The sequence below is a fragment of the Rhinoraja longicauda genome, chromosome 20, assembly GCF_053455715.1.
Source record: "Rhinoraja longicauda isolate Sanriku21f chromosome 20, sRhiLon1.1, whole genome shotgun sequence".
NCBI lineage: Eukaryota > Metazoa > Chordata > Chondrichthyes > Rajiformes > Arhynchobatidae > Rhinoraja > Rhinoraja longicauda.
The window spans coordinates 3,761,489-3,782,811 of NC_135972.1; the positions used below are offsets into that span (position 1 = coordinate 3,761,489).

Here is a 21,323-nt window from a genome sequence, read left to right on the forward strand (position 1 = left end):
CTCGCTATGAATGCCAACATACCATTCGCTTTCTTCACTGCCTGCTGCACCTGCATGCCTACTTTCAATGATTGGTGTACCACGACACCCAGGTCTCATTGCATCTCCCCTTCTCCTAATCAGCCACCATTCAGGTAATAGTCTGCTTTCCTGTTCTTGCCACCAAAGTGGATAACCTCACATTTATCCACATTATACTGCATCTGCCATGCATTTGCCCACTCACCTAACCTATCCAAGTCACGTTGCAGCCTCCTAGCATCCTCCTCACAGCTAACACTGCCCCCAGCTTCGTGTCATCTGCAAACTTGGAGATGTTGCATTCAATTCCCTCGTCCAAATCATTAATATATATTGTAAATAGCTGGGGTCCCAGCACTGAGCCTTGCGGCACCCCACTAGTCACTGCCTGCCATTCTGAAAAGGACCCGTTTATTCATACTCTTTGCTTCCTGTCTGCCAGCCAGTTCTCTATCCACATTAATACTGAGCCCACAATACCGTGTGCTTTAAGTTTGCATACCAATCTCTTATGTGGGACCTTGTCGAAAGCCTTCTGGAAGTCCAGATATAACACATCCACTGGTTCTCCCTTATCCACTCTACTAGTTACATCCTCGAAAAATTCTATAAGATTCGTCAGACATGATTTACCTTTCATAAATCCATGCTGACTTTGTCCAATGATTTCACCACTTTCCAAATGTGCTGCTATCCCATCTTTAATAACTGACTAGCATTTTCCCCACTACCGATGTTAGACTAACTGGTCTGTAATTCCCCGTTTTCTCTCTCCCTCCCTTTTTGAAAAGTGGGGTTACATTAGCTACCCTCCAATCCTCAGGAACTACTCCAGAATCTAAAGAGTTTTGAAAAATTATCACTAATGCATCCACTATTTCTGGGGCTACTTCCTAAGCAATCTGGGATGCAGCCTATCTGGCCCTGGGGATTTATCTGCCTTTAATCCATTTAATTTACCTAACACCACTTCCCGACTAACCTGGATTTCACTCAGTTCCTCCATCTCATTTGACCCCCGGCCCCTGCTATTTACGGCAGATTATTTATGTCTTCCTTAGTGAAGACAGAACCAAAGTAGTTATTCAATTGGTCTGCCATGTCCTTGTTCCCCATGACCAATTCACCTGTTTCTGACTGCAAGGGACCTACATTTGTTTTAACTAGTCTTTTTCTCTTCACAGAGAATACAGTCCTTTATTAAAAGGCATGTCTTGCTGGTACGATTTGTTATTTTATCACACGGTAAGTATTTACAATGTAATGTTCAGCACCAAAAAATGGTCTAACTTTAAATCCAAGTACACATTAGCCAGCCTGAGGGGACCTTTTGGCTGGCCAAGTTACCATTGGTTATTAAGATTTAGTATCCATAAGAACGATTAAGTAATATCTATGTATAACTGCATTTATTAACTATACAAAGGTCAGTATCTAGCAGCCTTCAGCTTAATTTGATTGCTGGTAAGGCCATGAAATGGTCCACTGACTTACCTCTGTTTATGCTGCCGATCAAATGAGTGGAAACATTCTTATTATGAATCCGGCCTGAAGTCTGATGTAGAATGACATCCCTAATGAGCCCCTCACTGCAAGGGTAAAACAGATATTGGGAACGCTCAAATGAGGTCATTTAACAAGAGAAAAAATAGTTCTGTAATGAGCAGCACTGCCACAAGGAAAAAAAGTTTCATTCTCCCCTGTCTGTATTCAGTAGGAAAAAAACTGCAGATGCTGGTTTCAATCGAATGTAGATACAAAATGCTGGAGTAACTCAGCAGGTCAGGCAGCATCTCGAGAGAGTAGGAATGGGTGACGTTTCAGGTCGAGACCCTTTTTCAGACTGCCCCCTCCCCTGACATCAGTCTGAAGAAGGGTCTCAACCCAAAATGTAATTCATTCCTTCTCTCCCGAGATGCTGCCTGACCTGCTGAGTTACTCCAGCATTTTGTGTCTACCTCCCCTGTATTTACATAAATTAAAATAATAGTCACAGAGAACAACATAGTCATACCACATGGAAACAGGCCCTTCGGCCCAACTTGCCTATGCATTTTGCGCAAACCTTGTTTCTTGTTTCCTTGTTTCTACATTCTACGGTTTAAGATTGGTTTCTGTGAAACTCTCAATTCTTGGGATGTTGTGACTATTGTAATGAGGAGGGATTGGGGTGGGGGAGGTGGGGTGGGGGGCCTGTGTTTATAGGGTTGTTGAGAAGAATGAGAAGGGATAGCACTGAAATACCTCTGGTATTGTCTGTGTGCAGTTTGCACATTTTCCCATGTTTAAACTCCACAATGCCTCAGCGTGGCGATGCAGGCTCAGAATGCTGTCAGGCCCGATTATCGCCCTGTGATTCAGATTCACAATGCTGTCTGTGGATCACTGAATGCAAATTACAGCAATCCAGTAACATGTCATCCAACAGGTTACTGATGTGGCATGAAGGGAGGTTACTTATGTGGCATGTAGGTCACCACTCTGCGTCGCAAGTCCCAGCCTCTTCAGCCTTTCTTTGTCACAGCCCTCTATTCAGTAGGTCAGGTAGCATCTGTGGAAAAGATTTGGCAGGCAACGTTTCAGGTCAGGATTCTTCTTCAGTCCATTTCCTCCACAGATGCTGCCTGACCAATTGAGTTACTCCAGCACTTTGTGTGTTTTGATCATCTGCAGTTCATTGTGTCTCCATAGTATTAATGGAACTCTTCTGCCATATAGTGGCAGGGGAATGTTACTGCAATGTAATGGAAATCACTGCTGTAAAGGCTTGGATGCATAGGATAGAACAGAATCCATTACCCAAAGGTTTACTTTAGATAGTTCCTCTGTCCCTCCCTTCCCCTCCTCCTTCCCAGATCTCCCTCTGTCTTCCTGTCTCCACCTATATCCTTCCTTTGTCCCACCCCCCTGACATCAGTCTGAAGAAGGGTCTCAACCCGAAACGTCACCCATTCCTTCTCTCCCAAGATGCTGCCTGACCTGCTGAGTTACTCCAGCATTTTGTGAATAAATCGATTTGTACCAGCATCTGCAGTTATTTTCTTATACCCAAAGGGTATCCCTCTTAACTCACGGTTTTAAAACAGATTCAGCACAGCAGGCGAGAAACACAAGAGCAGATTTTAAAACTATAGCAAGGTGCAGTGGGAAAGAAAGCTGGCAATTTATTTATCGCAGCATTGAGAAGCAGACTACATTTTTCATCAGTTGTTTGTCGAGCAATACTGTCAATTCCCTTTGAGTTTTGCCTATACAAACTTCTAGCTACTTTCTGGACTTTCAAAGAAAATGAAAAGAAAGAGTTTTTTTTTTTTGGACGCGTAACATTCTCATCACATTCCAAAGTATTTCTCCAGTGATAATTTGTGAACAATGTTTTAGTTTTGAGCACACCAAGACCCCATAACTATCCATTAAACCCGACATCTACGGGTGCTGGAGGGCATTCCCTTTCAGCGAAGGTCATACACACCCTGGACTGCGTAGTAGCTGCAAGTGTTCAGGAAACAGTGTTGCTGATTCTGTGAAGGCAGATCCTAAGAACTGGGCTTCTTAGGCTCTTGCAAGGACCCAACTATGCTCCGATGGTAGCTTAACGGATAGGAAGAAGGGTCCCGACCCAAAACGTCATCTGCCCATTTCCCTCCACAGATGCTGCCTGGCCCACTGAGATTCCAGCGGCTGCAGTCTATTGAGTCTCCTGATGATCTTGTTATGTCGTTTTTCATACATGACAGCGTTAATTAAGTACGACATGACTGAGTGTCATTCCATGCTGCTCATTTTTATTAGCTTCATTCAGATTTATCCATGCTCTTTATAATGTTGTCCTCCTTGATAAGGCCAGTCTTGTACGCTCCAAAGGGAAAAGCCCGAGCCTCAACAGCTCCCTGTAACGCAAACCCAGGCCACATGCTGATTAATCTTTTCTACACTCTTTCAACTTAATGACGTCCTTCCTAAAGCTGGGCAACCTGAAATGCACACAGTACTCCAAGTGTGGTCTCACCCATGACTGGTACAGTGCAGCGTGATGTCCTAGCTTTCCTATTCTATATCTATCCCAATGAAGTGTTCCAAATGCCTTCTTCACTGCACTGTCCACCTGTCTCGTTACTTTTATGGAATCATGCACTTGTACTTCCAGATCTCTCTGTTCTGCAACACTCTCCAGAGTCTGAAGAAGGGTCTTGACCCGAAACGTCACCCATTCCTTCCATCCAGAGATGCTGCCTGTCCCGCTGAATTACTCCAGCGTTTTGTGTCTATCTTCGGTGTAAACCAGCATCTGCAGTTCCTTCCTACACGTTCCAGAGCTCTCCCATGTACTTTGCAAGTTCTGCCCTGGTTTGATAAAACCAACCCTTGTGATTTTAGAGGTGGAGTGAGTGCCACTACTAAGCCAAAGCCTCACTTCTGTAGTTAAAGGGAATTGGTTAAAAGTAATAACCCCATCAGCAAGCTTCAGAAATGAACATTTAATGTATGTTAAATCTGAGGAGGAGAAACTGCATGGAAGGGGAAAACCAATGTGGAATTATAAATCTGACATGGTAAAATACACACGATTGCATGGAAATTGTAATGTTTCTCATTTCAGCATGTTCTCCTTGAAAAGCAGTTGTACACTCATAGAAACATAGAAAATAGGTGCAGGAGGAGGCCATTCGGCCCTTTGAGCCTGCACCGCCGTGCCTGCCTTCCCCCCATATCCCTTGATTCCACTAGCCCCTAGAGCTCTATCTAACTCTCTCTTAAATCCATCCAGTGATTTGGCTTCCACTGCCCTCTGTGGCAGAGAATTCCACAAATTCACAACTCTTTGGGTGAAAGAGTTCCTTCTCACCTCAGTTTTAAATGGTCTCCCCTTTATTCTAAGACTGTGGCCCCCTGGTATGTGTGCATCTTGAAAGCACAATTGCCTTTTGAGGAGAGCACTCTGAAATGGGAAATATTACGACTTCCACACGATTGATGTCTATTTCATCATGCCAGCTTTATAATTCCTCTTTGGAGTTCCCACCCACGTCATTTCTCGACCCCAAGTTCATCTCTGCAGCTGACAGGAACAGTTCTGTGCTTGAGGAACTTGCATGGAGAGAGAGCCTTCACAGCAATACCGATGGCTAACAGATGGTCCAAGATCATTTCACAGAGAGTTGCTGATTCAAGTGAATCTTGTGCCTCATGCATACTCATATGATAGCAAGGCATGTCCTTGAGATGTATCTTGCCACATTTATCTTCCGAGCCCATGAATTTCATATACCGTTAACTACTTCCATGTATCATAATTTGCTGACTGCTTCCTGACTGCAAGGGAAATCTTAGAAGCGAAGAACGTGCTATCAGTTTGGATTGCTGCAATTCTCAATGTCATGTCAGTAAAACGAAAAACATATAAGTAGTTTAACAACAAAATAAGTGAAAAGCTCCTGGGTAAATGTTAATAAACCAAACCAAAAAGCCTTAAAAATGTCAATAAACCTAAGCAAATGAATTCTACACTGGGAAATCATTGTTCCTAGCGATGATTGCACAAACATGATCTTATGTTCTTGCCAAAAAAACATCAAATTGCAAGGAAATAGATTCCTATTTAACTTTCATGAACTTTGTAAGTTAAGTGGACTTCCATAAATACAGCTACCTTCTATGGCACCATTGTCTTGTTGGAAACAGTTGCAAAGTATTGTCCCATGTACAATACCAGAGCTCAGACATTAAATAGGATAACATTAGGAAAACATTAGATTATTTTATCTTCTAGCTAGAGGAAAAGAAGAATGAAAGGTATGAACTTGTGCTTTACACTGAATTTGATCTTCTGCCGATCCATCTATCCTATGGAGAGTTACCTGTTTGATGCTCCCGATGGATTTCGTTTTGGTACTTTGTCTTGATCCAGTTTCCAGGTGCAGAGGAGAACAGCATAGGCACAGCCTGGCTGTGAGACCATCAGCTCCGGTGACCCATCACACCCTGGATTCACTGTGAGGCTGTCGACCTGTCACAACACAGGCAAATTATTCAGGCAACGTAAAACAACTATGTGCTAGCAGTATTTTCCTCACTTTACCTCACTGCCTGCTGGCTGGGGAAAGTAAATCATGAGGACGTTTCACAGACTCCCCAACAACTTGAGTCAGTGAGCCACAAAACCTCGGGTGCATGCATTTCTTGTTCCCCCTTTACTTGGGCAGCACGGTGGGTGGCGCAGCGGTAGAGTTGCTGCCTTACAGTGAATGCAGCGCTGGAGATTCAGGTTCGATCCTGACTACGGGCGCCGTCTGTACGGAGTTTGTACGTTCTCCCCGTGACCTGCGTGGGTTTTCTCCGAGATCTTCGGTTTCCTCCCACACTCCAAAGACGTACAGGTAATTAGGTTAATTGACTGGTTAAATGTTAAAAAAATATATATATATTTTAAGATTGTCCCTAGTGTGTGTAGGATAGTGTTAATGCGCGGGGATCGTTGGGCGGCGCGGACTTGGTGGGCCGAAGGGCCTGTTTCCGCACTGTATCTCTAAATCTAAAAATCTACTTCATTATTCTGCTCCAACATCTCTAGAATCTTCCCTTCCTCCCATTCAATTTGCGAGAAGGCTTCCAATTGCCTAGGTCTCACGCTTTGGGATTTCTTTCCGAATGCACTCCCTGAGTGTTTGGCCTACCTGTGTGCAAATGCAGTCTTACTTCTTATAACAGTGGCACAGCTGGTGGAGCTGCTGCCTCACAGCGCCAGAGACCTGGGTTAGACCCTGACCCCGGGACCTCGAGTTTACACGTTCTCCCTGACTACGCGTGTTTCCTCCGGGTTTTCTGGTTTCTTCCCACATCCCAAAGACATGTGGGTTTGTAGGTCAATTGGCCCTCTGTAAATTACCCCTAGTGTGTGGAAGAGGAAGTGGGATAACATGGAACTAGTGTGAATGTGCGACCAATGGTCAGCGTGGACTCGGTGGGCTGAAGGGCCTATTTCCATGCTGAATCTCTAAACTAAACTAAGCACTTAATTGGCTATATGGAATATTAAGATGACCCAGGTTTGGAAATGTTAATACATCGTTGCATTATCTTCTTTAAAATTAACTTATTTAATCAAACTTTAGCATGTTTTCCTAAATTATTCTTCTAACAAGAACCTTGACTGCCCTGACCGCGGGAGAACAAGAGGAAGTAGATTGCACTTTATTGCCTTCCATCACAGTGAGGAATGTGGAATCCACTGTGATGGATGATTATGTTAACTTTAATGTGGTTGTGTGTCTTGTTGCTTTTCACATAGTATGGCTGAATGTTTCAAAGGTATCACAAAATGCTGGAGTAACTCAGCGGGTCAGGCAGCATCTTTGAAGAGAAGGAATGGGTGACGTATGTTTGGTTTTTAGTTTACTTTACTTTAGAGAAACAGCGCGGAAACATGCCCTTCGGCCCAATCGGGTCCACGCCAACCAGCGATCCCCACACATTAACACTATCCTACACCCACTAGGGACAATTTTTAACATTTACCATGCCAATTAACCTACAAACCTGTACGTCTTCGGAGTGTGGGAGGAAACCGAAGATCTCGGAGGAAACCGAAGATCTCGGATAAAACCCACGCAGGTCACGGGGCGAATGTACAAACTCCGTACAGACGGTATCGGTAGTCGGGATGGAACTCGGGTCTCCGGCGCTACATTCGCTGTAAGGCAGCAACTCTACTGTATGGTAACTCAAATTTCACTATACCTTAACTGGTACATGTGACAATTAGCTGACCTTGACCTTGAATATTCTCCTGCACCTTACGATAACAGGTTACAAATCCATACCTGTCCTTCCAGAAGCCATTTTTTCAGCAGTACCAGCTGTCCGGAACAATCGATCGAGGAGTCTTCCCATCGAAATGCTCTCACGACACGGTCAGTGTAACCTACCACCATTTCACACTTTCCATCCCCATCTGCATAAAGAAACAAGTTATTTAATTATGTAGGATCAAGGAACTGCAGGCGCTGATTTACACAAAAGGACACATTTGCTGGAGTAACTCAGCGGGTCAGGCAGCATCGCTGGAGAACATGGATAGGTGACACTTCACAGAGTGCTGGAGTAACTCAGCGGGTCAGGCAGCATCTCTGGAGAACATGGATAGGTGACGTTTCACAGAGTGCTGGAGTAACTCAGCGGGTCAGGCAGCATCTGTGGAGAACATGGATAGGAGCCGTTTCACAGAGTGCTGGAGTAACTCAGCGGGTCAGGCAGCATCTCTGGAGAACATGGGTAGGTGACATTTCACAGAGTGCTGGAATAACTCAACGGGTCAGGCAGCATCTGTGGAGAACATGGATAGGTGACGTTTCACAGAGTGCTGGAGTAACTCAGCGGGTCAGGCAGCATCTCTGGAGAACATGGATAGGTGACATTTCACAGAGTGCTGGAATAACTCAGCGGGTCAGGCAGCATCTGTGGAGAACATGGATAGGTGACGTTTCAGAGTGTTGGAGTAACTCAGCGGGTCAGGCAGCATCTCTTGAGAACATGGAAAGGCGACGGAGTAACTCAGCGGGTCAGGCGGCATCTCTGGAGATCAGGTGAGGTTTGGGGTAGGGACCCTTAGTTGTGAGAAACCTGCTGCTTACTTATTTATGTACTTTAAAATCAGTCATCTTACGCTTCCACAGGTTTGCCTCTGTTAAACCAGGTCATGAAACAAAGAGTAGCTGGTATATCTTCATCTTGTACATATTGCTTGATAATAGGTAGTACAAAAGAGTATGATCATATTGGGTGATCTTCCCTCATTGAGGCAAAATATCTAGCCCTAGTTGCTAAGGGACCCCCCCCCCCCCCAATATTAGGGAAAGTCTCCCCCCCCCACCTCCCCCCACCAGTTGCTGAGACGCCAGTAGAAAGGGGTGAGAGGAAGGGCTAGGACAGGGACTGGTAGGTGATGGGGGAGGCAAATGAGGGAGGATGGGCAAATGGAGACAAGCGGGAAGAGGTTGATGGGGGTCTAGAGACGAAGGCTGGGTAGATGTTTCCACGCTGTGCCTCTCCATCAATACTTTTGAGACAGCGCTGAATATTTAAAACCACAAGACTTTCAAATATATTGTTGGAATTATCCTGTTACTCACTGTTCCTTGCAATGAATCATTTTACAACAAATTTAAACCCTATCACCTTCTTGACTTCCGTCGGTCACAACAGTAGTCTCCTTCAACTCACCGATGTCACTAATGAGCATCACCTTGGTGTTAGCAGGGATGTGCTGGGTGTATAACGCTTTCTGTTCATCACTAAATAGGCAGTCATGGTGACCAGAAGTGTCTGACTTGGTTGATATGCTGCTGAGATCAAAGATATGGAACCAACCCTCTGCTCCCACAGCCACAACAAAATTCTGGAAGAAGGGAAAAAAATAGAATCTTATTAAAAGTTCCATGTTTAATCATCCTCTGTTATCTGTGATATACATCAATGAACTGGACTAAAAGGTAGATGGGTCGGTTGATAGTTTGCAGACAACTAAAATTGGTGGAATTGCAGACAGTGAAATTAAACAATTTTGTGATTTGATTGTTACAACTGTTGATTCATTTTCTGAATTTTACAAAAATGCAAACTTAGGTAGAAAAATCAGCACTTAATCTTGAGTATTACAGAGTAATAGTCTTTATTTATTTTAGATTTACTCCATGAAAATCCCCTTCTGTTGATAATACAGCATCTTTAATTGTTAATTGCCTTTCCACAGACACTGCCTAACGTATTGTCAAAGAATCATACAGCATGAAGCAGGCCCTTCGGCTCAACTCATCCATACCAACCAGGTTTTATAACTGAACGTGTCATTGCCTGCATGTGGCCCATATCCCTCAAAACCTTCTCTATCAATGTACCTGTCCAAATGTTTTTAAGAGAGAGTTAAATTTACCTCTTAGAGCTAATGGAATCAAGGGATATGGGGAAAAGGCAGGAACGGGGTACTGATTTTGGATGATCAGCCATGATCATATTGAATGGCGGTGCTGGCTCGAATGGACGAATGGCCTACTCCTGCACCTATTTTCTATGTTTCTAATGTCTTTCAAACATCGCCATTGTACTCACCTCTACACCTTCCTCCGGCAGTTCCTTCCATATAAACATTACCCTCAGTATGACAAACTTGCTCCTCAAGTCTCTTAATTCTTTCCCCTCTGATCTTAAACCGATGCCCTCTAGTTCTGAACTCTTTTACCCTGTAAAAAAGGCTGTGACCATTCATCTTACCTATGCATCTCAGGATGCTATAAATCTCTACAAGTCCACTCCTTAACTTCCCACGCTCCAGGGAACAAAGGCCCCGGCTTATCTAGCCTTTTCTTATAACCCAAGCCCTCGAGTCCTGCTAACATCATGGTGAATATTTCCACCCTGTTACAGCTCAATGACACCTTTCCTCTAGCAGGGCAAACAGAACAGCACACAATACTCCAAATGTGGTCTCACCAATCTCGTGTGCATCTGTAACATGACCCCCCCAACTCAATATCCTTACTGATGAAGGCAACTGTGCCAAACATCTTCACCACGCTGTCTCCCTGTGTTAACATGTTCAAGGATCTGTGCACCTGTACCCCAAAGGTCTCTCTGCTCTGCAACACTCTCCACTCTCCAACCATTTACTGTGCAAGCCCTGCCCTGGTTTGACTTACAAAAAGACTTCCCCCCACATTTATCAGTGTTAAATTCCACCTGCCATTCCTTGGCCCACTTCCCTAGTTGATCCAGATCTGTTCGTAAACATAGATAGCCTACTTCACTGTCCACAATACCACCAGCTTTGATGCTAAAGGCACTTTTACTATCCACATCAACTACATTGTCCATCCAAATCATTAAAATGGATGACAAACAACAGTAGAGCCAGCACAGATCCTTGCAGCATACCACCCCAATCAGGAAAACAAGGCTCCATTATTACCTTCTAACTCATTCCACCAAGCTAAGTCTGAATCCAATTGGCTAGAGCACTCTAAATCCCATGGGATCTAACCTTCCTGGCTAGTCTACCATGCGGGTCCAAATAGTCACTGTCCACTGCCCTGCCTTTGTCAATCCATTTATTAAATAAATTCATGATTTACCCAATTTTGTTATAGAAAATAATTCCCCTGCTAGCTTCATCTCTGAAACCATCACGGACCTGAAAATGACATCTTTCTCAAATAAACATTCAATTCAAGGCATGCGACATACCTTCCCTTTGTTGCAGATGTCACCTACACCTACGCAAGTCACCTGGTAACAAACAAAAGGTTAACAAGGTAGATGAAGTCACACTTCTCCACTAACGTTAATTCAGAATTAGGTTTCTTTAGCATATCTACATTTTATTATATCCAATCTACCAAATGTAGAATGTTTGAAATGACAGCTCTAAATCTGCCTGTGTTAATAACATTTTCACCTTTCTTGAACAACTCTTTAAAGATGCATACCTAATCTGAACAATTCTAAAGACAACCAAGAACAAATTGATATAATTCTTTTTTAATTACCATTTGTGTGCCAGCAAGTTTGTGTATTTAAAATTGCACATTCAATATGAAAACTTTGTTGTTTGAGCTTAAAGCCCAAAAAAGTGTTAACTTTAAATCTAAAATATTAAAGATATAATATATTCTGTAGATTAAGTTATTGCAGCCAGAACTCTGGTTAAAATAAAGTTGATTTTTATTTAAAAGAAAATAATTCTATCAGAGCTCTATTTGTACTTGAAACACTTCAACATAATAATAATAATTATATTCTACACCTTTTATTTCAGTTTGGTGGAAGAGTTGGATCTTCTGCCCCACAGGAGTGTGGAGAAAATGGAATGACCAGGGTGGAATAGGTCCTTCATTATATTGGCTGGATTCAATGGAGTCTAGAAAGGGAAGTCTGGTTTGTGAGATGAACTGGGCTACATTCACAAGTCTCTGCAATTTTTGGTGGCCTTCCCTCATCCTCTTAGGTAATGTATTCCAAATAAATCGACATTTCCCATGGGTCTCTTGCCAATTAATTCAATATGTCATCTGCCTACCCATCCTCTCAATGGAAACAATTCCCTTCCCATCGCCTCCAATCAACTCTATCAAAATCCAAATTATTTTAAGCCCTTTATTTAATCTCCCCATACCCATCTCTGTCTCATAAAGAACAATTCCAAATTCTCTAGGGTCTCAATTCCAAATTCTGATTACTATCCTACCAAAGCTCCTCTGCTAATTTAATAGGGTGGTGGGAAGGTGGACAGTGTTGGAAAGAAGAACATTAATTGGATTGACCCATCTTTCCCATTTCAAAGTTTTAGCACATTTGTTTTAGCACATTGATGATTACAAAGGGAAGAAAAGGGAAGAAAACGAGTCAGCTTGTTTCAGTAAAAAAGAGGAAAAAGTGAACAAAAAATCTAATTCTTTTTTTTTTTTTTTTTTTAAATAAAATTTTATTGGGGATAGGTACATAACCTGTTTACATCTTTACAGTCATACATTTTTGAATTGATAATATTGTCAATTATTATTATATACCTTTTACCCCTTTTTTTTAATTTATTTTATATAAACTAAATAAAGCTAACGAAGTAGATGAAGTGAAGAAAGAAAAGAGAGAGAAAAAAACTAAAAACAAAAACCAATTTAAAAGAAAAAATAACTAAAAACAAAAAAAATAAAATAAAAATAAGGAAAAAATTAGTTAAAGAAGAATGGAAAAATTTATTAAAATAACAAAAACTTCATTCGAGATATATTCGTACATTCCAAAGTATAGCATTTCATTCATTCTTTAGTCCGAGTGCTAGTCAGGTTCCTGTGCTGAACTATTCTGACCCTTTAAGTAATCAATAAAAGGAGACCATGTTTCAATGAATAATTCCTGTTTGTCCAACAGGGAAAATCTGATTCTTTCCACGTTTAAGGTCTCCGTCATTTCTATAATCCACATTTTAATTGTGGGGGCCGTAGGGCCTTTCCAAAATTTTAGAATTAATTTTTTTCCTGTTATTAAACTATAATCAATAAAGTTTTTTTGTGTTGTTCTGAATGTTTTATTTAATTCTAATTCTAATATTCCGAGTATAATTAATTTTGGATCTGGGTCCAATTGTGTGCTGGTTATTTTAGATATTATACTAAAAATATTTACCCAAAATTTTTTAATTTTTATACAGTTTGCAAACATATGAGATAATGTAGCTTCTAAATGTTGACATTTATCACATTTAGGTGAAATATGTTGGAAAATTTTATGTAGTTTTGTTTTGGAATAATGTAACCTATGTAATACTTTAAATTGTATTAGAGAATGTCTGGCGTTTAGTGAACACTGATCTATATGTTGCAAACTTTCTTCCCAAGTATCTTTCGTTATTACTTGATTTAATTCTTTTTCCCATTTTTGTCTATATAAATCCGTAGAAGGCATGTCACTGTCTAATAAAATATTATATATATAAGATATTAATTTTTCTGTATTAGGATGTTTGTTCCAACATTCGTCAAGAATTTCTGAATTTCTAATTTGAAAATTTTGGGAGTTCGACTTTACGTAATCTCTAAGTTGAAGATATCTGAAATAATCATTTCCACGAAGACCATAAATCTGTTGCAACTCCTGAAATGTCAGAAAGGTGCCTTCCTTATAAAGTTGTCCCATATTTTTAATTCCATAATTCTTCCACTGTGTAAAACCCCGGTCTAACCATGAAGGCTTAAACAAAGGATTATTCACAATTGGAAGAAAAAGCGATAAATTATCTAGTTTTAATGTCTTTTTTAATTGTTTCCAAATTCGTATAGCACTAAATATTATAGGGTTTTCCCTATAAATTTTTTTGTTTAATTTAGACGTGGCAAATAATATCGAACCAATATCAAAAGGCAAACAATCTTCCTTTTCCATTTTTAACCAGTCTGGTTGAAGATCTATTTCTTCCAACCAGAAATTCATATTTTTAATATTAACTGCCCAGAAATAAAACAAAAAATTGGGTAAAGCCAGGCCTCCATTTATTTTTGATTTACACAAGTGTCTTTTATTTATCCTATGATTCTTATAATCCCAGATGAAATCATTAACAATAGAGTCCAATTTTTTTAAAAAGTTTTTTGTCAAATATATCGGAATTGTCTGAAAAAGGTATAATATTTGCGGTAAAAAAATCATTTTTATGGCATTAATTTTGCCTACCATTGAGATGGGGAGTGTTTTCCAGTATTGAATATTCTTATGTAGTTTGTTCAGTAACGGGGGGAAGTTTGCTTTAAATAATGATGTATATATCTTAGTTACATAGATACCTAGATATTTAAATTTTTCATTTACTATTTTAAATGGAAATTGTTGTATTATCTGTTTGTTATGTTCCCTTATTGGCATAATTTCGCTTTTATTCCAATTTATTCTGTATCCTGAAAGTGATCCAAATTGGGTTATTAGCTTTAATAAGTTTGGAATACTAATTTCTGGTTTTGTGATGTAAATTAATACGTCATCTGCATATAGAGAAATTTTGTTCTCTGTGTCCTTTGTGTTATATCCATGTATTTCCGGATGCCCCCTAACTCTTTCTGCCAGTGGCTCAATAGCAAGCGCAAATAATAATGGGGATAACGGGCATCCTTGTCTACAACCTCTAGCTAGGCTAAATTTCGATGACAACCTTTGGTTTGTAAATATTCTAGCCGTGGGATTTGTATATAACAGTTTTATCCATGTACAGAATTTCTCCCCTAGCTGCATATTTTCCATCACCAAAAATAAATAAGACCATTCAACCTGATCAAATGCTTTTTCAGCATCTAGTGAGATTATTGCTAGATCTTCATTAATAATTCTCTTGGAATATATAATATTAAATAATCTTCTTAGATTATAGTATGAGTATCGTTTCTGAATGAAGCCTGTTTGGTCAGGGTGTATTAATTTATTCATCACCGTACTTAATCTATTCGCTAGTATTTTAGTTAAAATTTTTTGATCTGTATTTAAAAGTGCAATTGCTCTGTATGATCCCGGGTCTTCCGGATCTTTATCAGCTTTAGGAATCAGTATTATTATAGATTCATTTAAAGTATCTGGAAGTTTCTGTTGAGTATATATATACTCATACAGTCTATGTAAACGTGGGCTAAGCAAATCATAGAATTTTTTATAAAATTCGGAGCCTAAACCATCTGGTCCTACTGCTTTACCGTTTTTTAAAGAACCAATAGACTCCTCAATATCCTTTATCGTAATCTCCCTTTCTAATAATTCTCTATCGTTTGAATCTAAACCTTTTAAATTACATTTTTTTAAAAAGTCTGCTATTCCTTCTGATTGTGCTACGGTTTTAGTTGAATAAAGGTTCTGATAATATTGAAGAAATCTATCATTTATGTCCTTGGGCATTTTTAATAATTCTCCTGTCTCTGTTCTAATTTTATGAATTATTTTTTCCCCTTCCATTTTTCGTAATTGACGTGCTAATAGTTTTTGTGGTTTGTCTCCAAATTCAAAATGTAATTGTTTTGTTTTTTGATAAAGTTTTATTACTTGTTCTGAATACATTTTATTTAATTTATATTTCAATACAGCAATTTTATTATGTTTTAAAGTAGATGGCATTCTCGCATTTTCTATATCTAGTTGTTTAATTTCACTTTCCAATGTATGTTGCTTAATCCTGTTCTCTTTATTATAAAATGCTTGAGCAGAAATTAATGTACCTCGAACATACGCTTTAAACGTTTCCCACATAAGAGAAATAGGTGTGTCAGGGTTGTCATTTACCTCCAAAAATATTTGAATCTGTTTAATAATATATTCCTGGGATGACTTTTCGTTCAAAATTTGTGGGTTAAATCTCCAATATGCTTGTTTCTCGGACATTCCATTTAATTTAATCATGAATGTTACAGGTGCATGATCCGAAATTATAATGTTATGGTATTATAACTAAATACCATATGGTTATATTATGGTATTATAACTAAATATGGTATTAAAAATCTAATTCATACCATCCCAATGCAAGACCGTGTGATCCATGGTTTACAGTCATCGTTTTTGTATACGTATAGTTTCCCATTGGTATCCCCAACCACCAGTTCATTCAACTGTAACAGAATCAAAAGGAAAACAGAAGGAATCAACACAAGCTTTGATGGAAATGGATACTACTCAAAGGCTTTAACTTGCGTTTTAAATCTGTGTTTGGAGAAGTTAATCAGTAATGCCAGACACAAAACACTGGAGTAACTCAGATGGTCAGACAGCATCTCTGGACAGAAGGAATGGGTGACGTTTCGTGTCGAGACCCTTCTTCAATGATGCAGCGAGTTGTCTGGACACAATTTTAATATAAACACTTTTAATATCTGCCTTCTGTATTAGCTGTGGCTCTTAATTCAAAAAGCATCTGCAAAGAGATGGGCTTTGGTTTGTCATTGGTATAGTTCCTCAATATATCTTTATATATCAATATAAAGAGGGTCCATCTGTCTCCTCAGATTCTGGTGAACTTCTACCGCTGCACTATCAAGAGCATCCTTACTAACTGTATCACAGTATGGTATGGCAACTGCTCTGTGTCCGACCGGAAAGCACTGCAGAGGGTGGTGAAAACTGCCCAACGCATCACCGGTTCCTCACTCCCCTCCATTGAGTCTATCCAGAGTAGGCGATGTCTGCGAAGGGCGCGCTGCATCGTCAAGGACAGCTCTCACCCCAACCACAGATTGTTTACCCTCCTCCCATCTGGGAGGCGCTACAGGTCTCTTCGTTCCCGGACCTGCAGGTTCAGGAACAGCTTATTTCCTGCGGTCGTTACCTTACTTAACTCTGCGCTTCGGTGATTGCTGCCATCCCCCCCCCCCCCCCCCCACCCCCCCACGGGCACTCCTCCCATCAGTGATTGATCTCGCTCACCGGAATTTCCACTACCGCTACTGAATTACTGTATATATTATATGTTTTACTATTCCATCGCATGCACTCTGGTTAAGATGCTAACTGCATTTTGTTGTCTCTGTACTTGTACACTGCACAATGACAATAATGTTTGTATTGTATTGTATTGTATTGTATTGTATTGTATACAAGGGTTTCCGCCTTTCGGTGGTACAGGCTGTAAAAAGGGTTGCCAGACTGTCATGGGTACTACTTGTTCAGAGAGGATTTTGTGTGGCCATGGTAGAGTTCCTGTAAATATTAAGGGATTCGGACCAGACACTGGAGCCCTTTCCTGCAGGACCAGTATCATCTGGTCTGGACGGACACTGGTATATTTCTTACAAACATTAATGGATCTTGCCTGACACTGGTAGTGTTCCTGTAAATATTAAAGTACCCAGTCTGACACTGGTACAGTTCTGTAAATATGGCCTGGGACAGGCACTGTTCCTGTTAATATTAAGGGTTCTAAAGTGACATTGGTACAGTTTCTGTCAATATTAAGTGGTCCTAGCTTGTCTTTGAAACTTTTCCTGTAAATATTAAAAGGGCTGGTCCAACACAGCTACAAATCCAGTGAACAGTGGTATTCTGTGTTGATAATGTTATAGCTCCTGTCAATGTTGAAGGAGAATAACTGGGCACTGTTACCCATTTCTATTAGAAATGCCACACCAAAATTGGCATCGTCTTGTAAATGTTGACTGCTCCTTTTTGACATTGGTTTACTTCCTGGCAATATTGAGGCATTATGTTCTGCCATTAACACCCTTCCTGTGAACGTTATGGACAGTTTTGACTTTCACACTGTTTCCTTACACAGTAAGGACAAATTTTTGATTTTTCTGTGATCATTAGAGGCGCCTATCCAACATTGGTCTTGTTCCTGCAAAGATCAGGTGATTCAATGTGTACGAAACAACTGCAGATGCTGGTTTAAATCGAAGATAGACACAAAAGGTCGAAGTAATAGAAAAAGGCTGGTGATTCAGGCCTGTTGCTGGTACGTTTTCTGTAACCATTAAAGGGGATCAGCCTCACACAGGTACCTTGTTCAGTCAGATAGGTACAGATCATTTAAACATTGATACCACTGGCCCAGTCCCTGTGCTAATGTGGTGCTGAATCCAGGTCCTGGGTGGTTATCCCCGGGTCCAAAATCATTTTGAGGCACAAAGAACTGCAAAGGCTGATTTGCAAAACAAAAAACACACACCAAGTGCTGGAATAATAACTCAGGGGATTCAGTCTGAAGCAGGGTCCCGACCAGAGGCGTCTCCTGTCCACCAACTCCACAGACGATGAGCCTGCCCCCCCCCCCCACCACCCAACAGTTTGTGCAGGAAGGAACTGCAGATGTTGGTTTGCACCGAAGATGGACATAAAATGCTGGGGCAATCCAGCGGGACAGGCAGCATCCCTGGAGGGAAAGAATGGGTGACATTTCGGGGCGAGACCCTTCTTCAGACTATGAGTGTGGTTTTTGTTTGAACGGTGGGCCGAGGGACTCACCCCGTCGTTGTCGGCGTCTCCCAGGCAGATGGCCTGTGTGAAGAGGTTGCCGGTGAAGTCCAGCGCCGCTCTCTCCACATAGCTGACGGAGCGCATCGCAACGCAACGCAGGGCTCAACGCCGCCAGGCCCGCGGCCTACCTGGGCCCGCCCGCCGCCGCCGCCGCCGCCGCCGCCATGACAGCGGGCGTCGCCATGGCAACGGGCCTGCTTCACCACGCCGCGTCCACAGCCCTGGGTTTACAAAAGTGTATGGGGGGGGGGGGGGGGGGGGTCAAGTTAAGTCCATTTGTCACATACACATACAAGATGTGCAGTGAAATGAAAGTGGCAATGCCTGCGGATTGTGCAAAAAAAATTACAATTACAGCATAATTTTTTTAATTAATACAGAAAAAAAATGTAGTCCCTGGAGATATAATGGTTAACAATCCTGATGGCCTGTGGGAAGAAACTCCGTCTCATCCTCTCCGTTTTCACAGCGTGACAGCGGAGGCGTTTGCCTGACCGTAGCAGCTGGAACAGTTCTTTGCTGGGGTGGTAGGGGAACCCCATAATGTTGCTGGCTCTGGATCTGCACCTCCTGATGTATAGGTCCTGCAGGAGGGCGAGTGTAGTTCCCATGGTGCGTTCTGCCGAACGCACTACTCTCTGCAGGGCCATCCTGTCCTGGGCAGAGCTGTTCCCAAACCAGATTGAGATGTTGCCGGACAGGATGCTCTCTACAGTCTCAGAGTAGAAGCAATGAAGGATCCTCAGAGACACTCTGAATTTCCTCAGCTGTCTGAGGAGTCAGGCAGATCTCCAGCACCAAAAGCAGTTCCAACTCATTTAAAGCTCACTTATTTTTTATCGTCTTGTGTAAGTTTGGAGAGAATCTTTGGAATTCTCTACCCAGGTTTAGGTTTATTATTATTGTGTAAGAAGGAACTGCAGATGCTGGTTTACACCGAAGGTAGACACAAAATGCTGGAGTAATTCAGCATGACAGGCAGCATCTCCGGAGAGAAAGAATGGGTGACGTTTCGGGTCGAGACCCTTCTTCAGACTGATTAGGGATAAGGGAAATAAGAGATTATAGACGATGATGTGGAGACATAAAGAACAATGAATAAAGTCTCGTTTTCATACCTTACCCTTCCATATCTCTAGTCGCCCTCTCCCCTGACTCTCAGTCTGAAGAAGAGTCTCGACCCGAAACGCCACCTATTCCTTTTTTCTAGAGATGCTGCCTGTCCCGCTGAGTTCCTCCAGCTCTTTGTGTCTATCTTAGGTTTATTATTGTCACGTGTGCCGAGGTACAGTGAAATGCTGTAGATAAACACAAAAAACGCTGCACTAACTCAGCGGAAAGCAAGGGTTACTTGAAGTAAGAGAAAACAATATATCGCTGGGTTGTAAGCTGCCCAAGCGAAATATGAGGTGATGTTCCTCCAATTTGCCCCAATCTGACAGTGGAGGAGGCCCAGGTCAGAAAGGTCAGTGTGGGAATGGGAGGGAGGTCAGTCTGGTCTCCAGCAGCAAAAGCAGTTCCAGCTTATTAAAGTTCACTTATTTTATTGCCTGCAGCAAGTGTAGGGTGGTCAGGCTAGTCTCCAGCACTAAAAGCAGTTCCAACTAATTAAAGCTCACCTATTTATCGTCTGTGTAATTTTGGAGAGAATCTTTGGAATTCTCTACCCAGGTTTAGGTTTCAGTAGAGACCGTTCCCTCCTCCCTGGTTTACTCGTCCCTTCCACCCAAACCAGCTCCTCCCCAGTTACTTTACCCTGCAACCGCAGGAGATGCAATACCTGTCCCTATATCTCCTCCTTTGGCTCCATCCAGGGACCTGACAGTCCTTTCAGGTGAGGCAGAGGTTCACTTGTATCTCTTCCAACCTCATCTATTGTATCTGCTTTTCCAGGTGTAGACTCCTATATATCGGCAAGACCAAGCGCAGGCTCGGCAAATGTTGCGTTGTACACCTTTACTCGGTCCACCTGGACTTACTTGATCTTCCGGTTGCTAAACACTTTAATTCCCCTTACCATTCTAAACTTTTTGTCCTGAGGCCAAACGCAAGTTGGAGGAACAGTACCTCATATTTTGCCTGGGCAGCTAACAACCAGCGATATTGGAGTTTATTGCGGACATTGGAGTTTATGTCTGGAACTGATGCCCATCAACGTTGAGAACTATATTCTGCACTCTGCATCTTTCCCTTCACTCTCCCTGGTTTCCATAAATTCATTAACTGATTTGATGGGATGGCATGTAAAGCAAAGCTTTTCAGTCTGAAGAAGCGTCCCGACCTAAAACATCACCTTTCCATGTCCTCCAGAGATGCTACCTGACCCGCTGTGTTATTCCAGCACTTTACGTCTTTTTTTGGTAAACCAGCATCTACAGTTCCTTGTGTCCAACATTTATCACTGTAGCTTGGCACACATGAACCCAAACGCTTAGAATAATGGAATCATATGGAACGGAAACAGACCTTTGGGTCCAACATACCTATGCCCAACCATGATGCCCCATTTCTCCCACCTGCCTGCATTTGGCCCATCTCCCTGCAGTTTAGTTTATTGTGTTTATTACACTGTATCACTCTATAACTCTATGTTAGACAGGTACATTCTATAGGACAGGTTTGGAGGGATATGGACCAAGTGTAGGCAAGTGGGACTAGTGTAGCTGGGACATTATTGGCTGGTGTGGGCGAGTTGGGCTGAAGGGCCTGTTTCCAAACGGTATCACTCTATGACTCTTATCACATGTACCGAGGTAGAGTGAAATTATTTCTGTTGCGTGCTATCCAGTCAGTGGAAAGACTAACGTGATTCGATC

At 41.6% G+C, this 21,323-nt stretch overlaps 1 protein-coding gene across 1 annotated transcript in view; it reads right to left on the reverse strand.

The window, feature by feature from the left end:
- Positions 1-18,699, reverse strand: part of itfg2 (integrin alpha FG-GAP repeat containing 2) — a 38,364-nt gene extending 19,665 nt beyond the window's left edge. The window contains exons 1-7 of the mRNA XM_078416470.1: positions 18,496-18,699; positions 16,053-16,148; positions 11,257-11,298; positions 9,241-9,415; positions 7,842-7,972; positions 5,880-6,028; positions 1,516-1,610 (exon numbers count right to left, since the gene is read on the reverse strand). Of these exons, the coding sequence (XP_078272596.1) occupies positions 1,516-1,610; positions 5,880-6,028; positions 7,842-7,972; positions 9,241-9,415; positions 11,257-11,298; positions 16,053-16,148; positions 18,496-18,591 (784 nt within the window). The 5' untranslated portion in view covers positions 18,592-18,699. The remainder of the gene's footprint in view (positions 1-1,515; positions 1,611-5,879; positions 6,029-7,841; positions 7,973-9,240; positions 9,416-11,256; positions 11,299-16,052; positions 16,149-18,495) is intronic.
- Between the last annotated feature and the right edge of the window lie 2,624 nt (positions 18,700-21,323).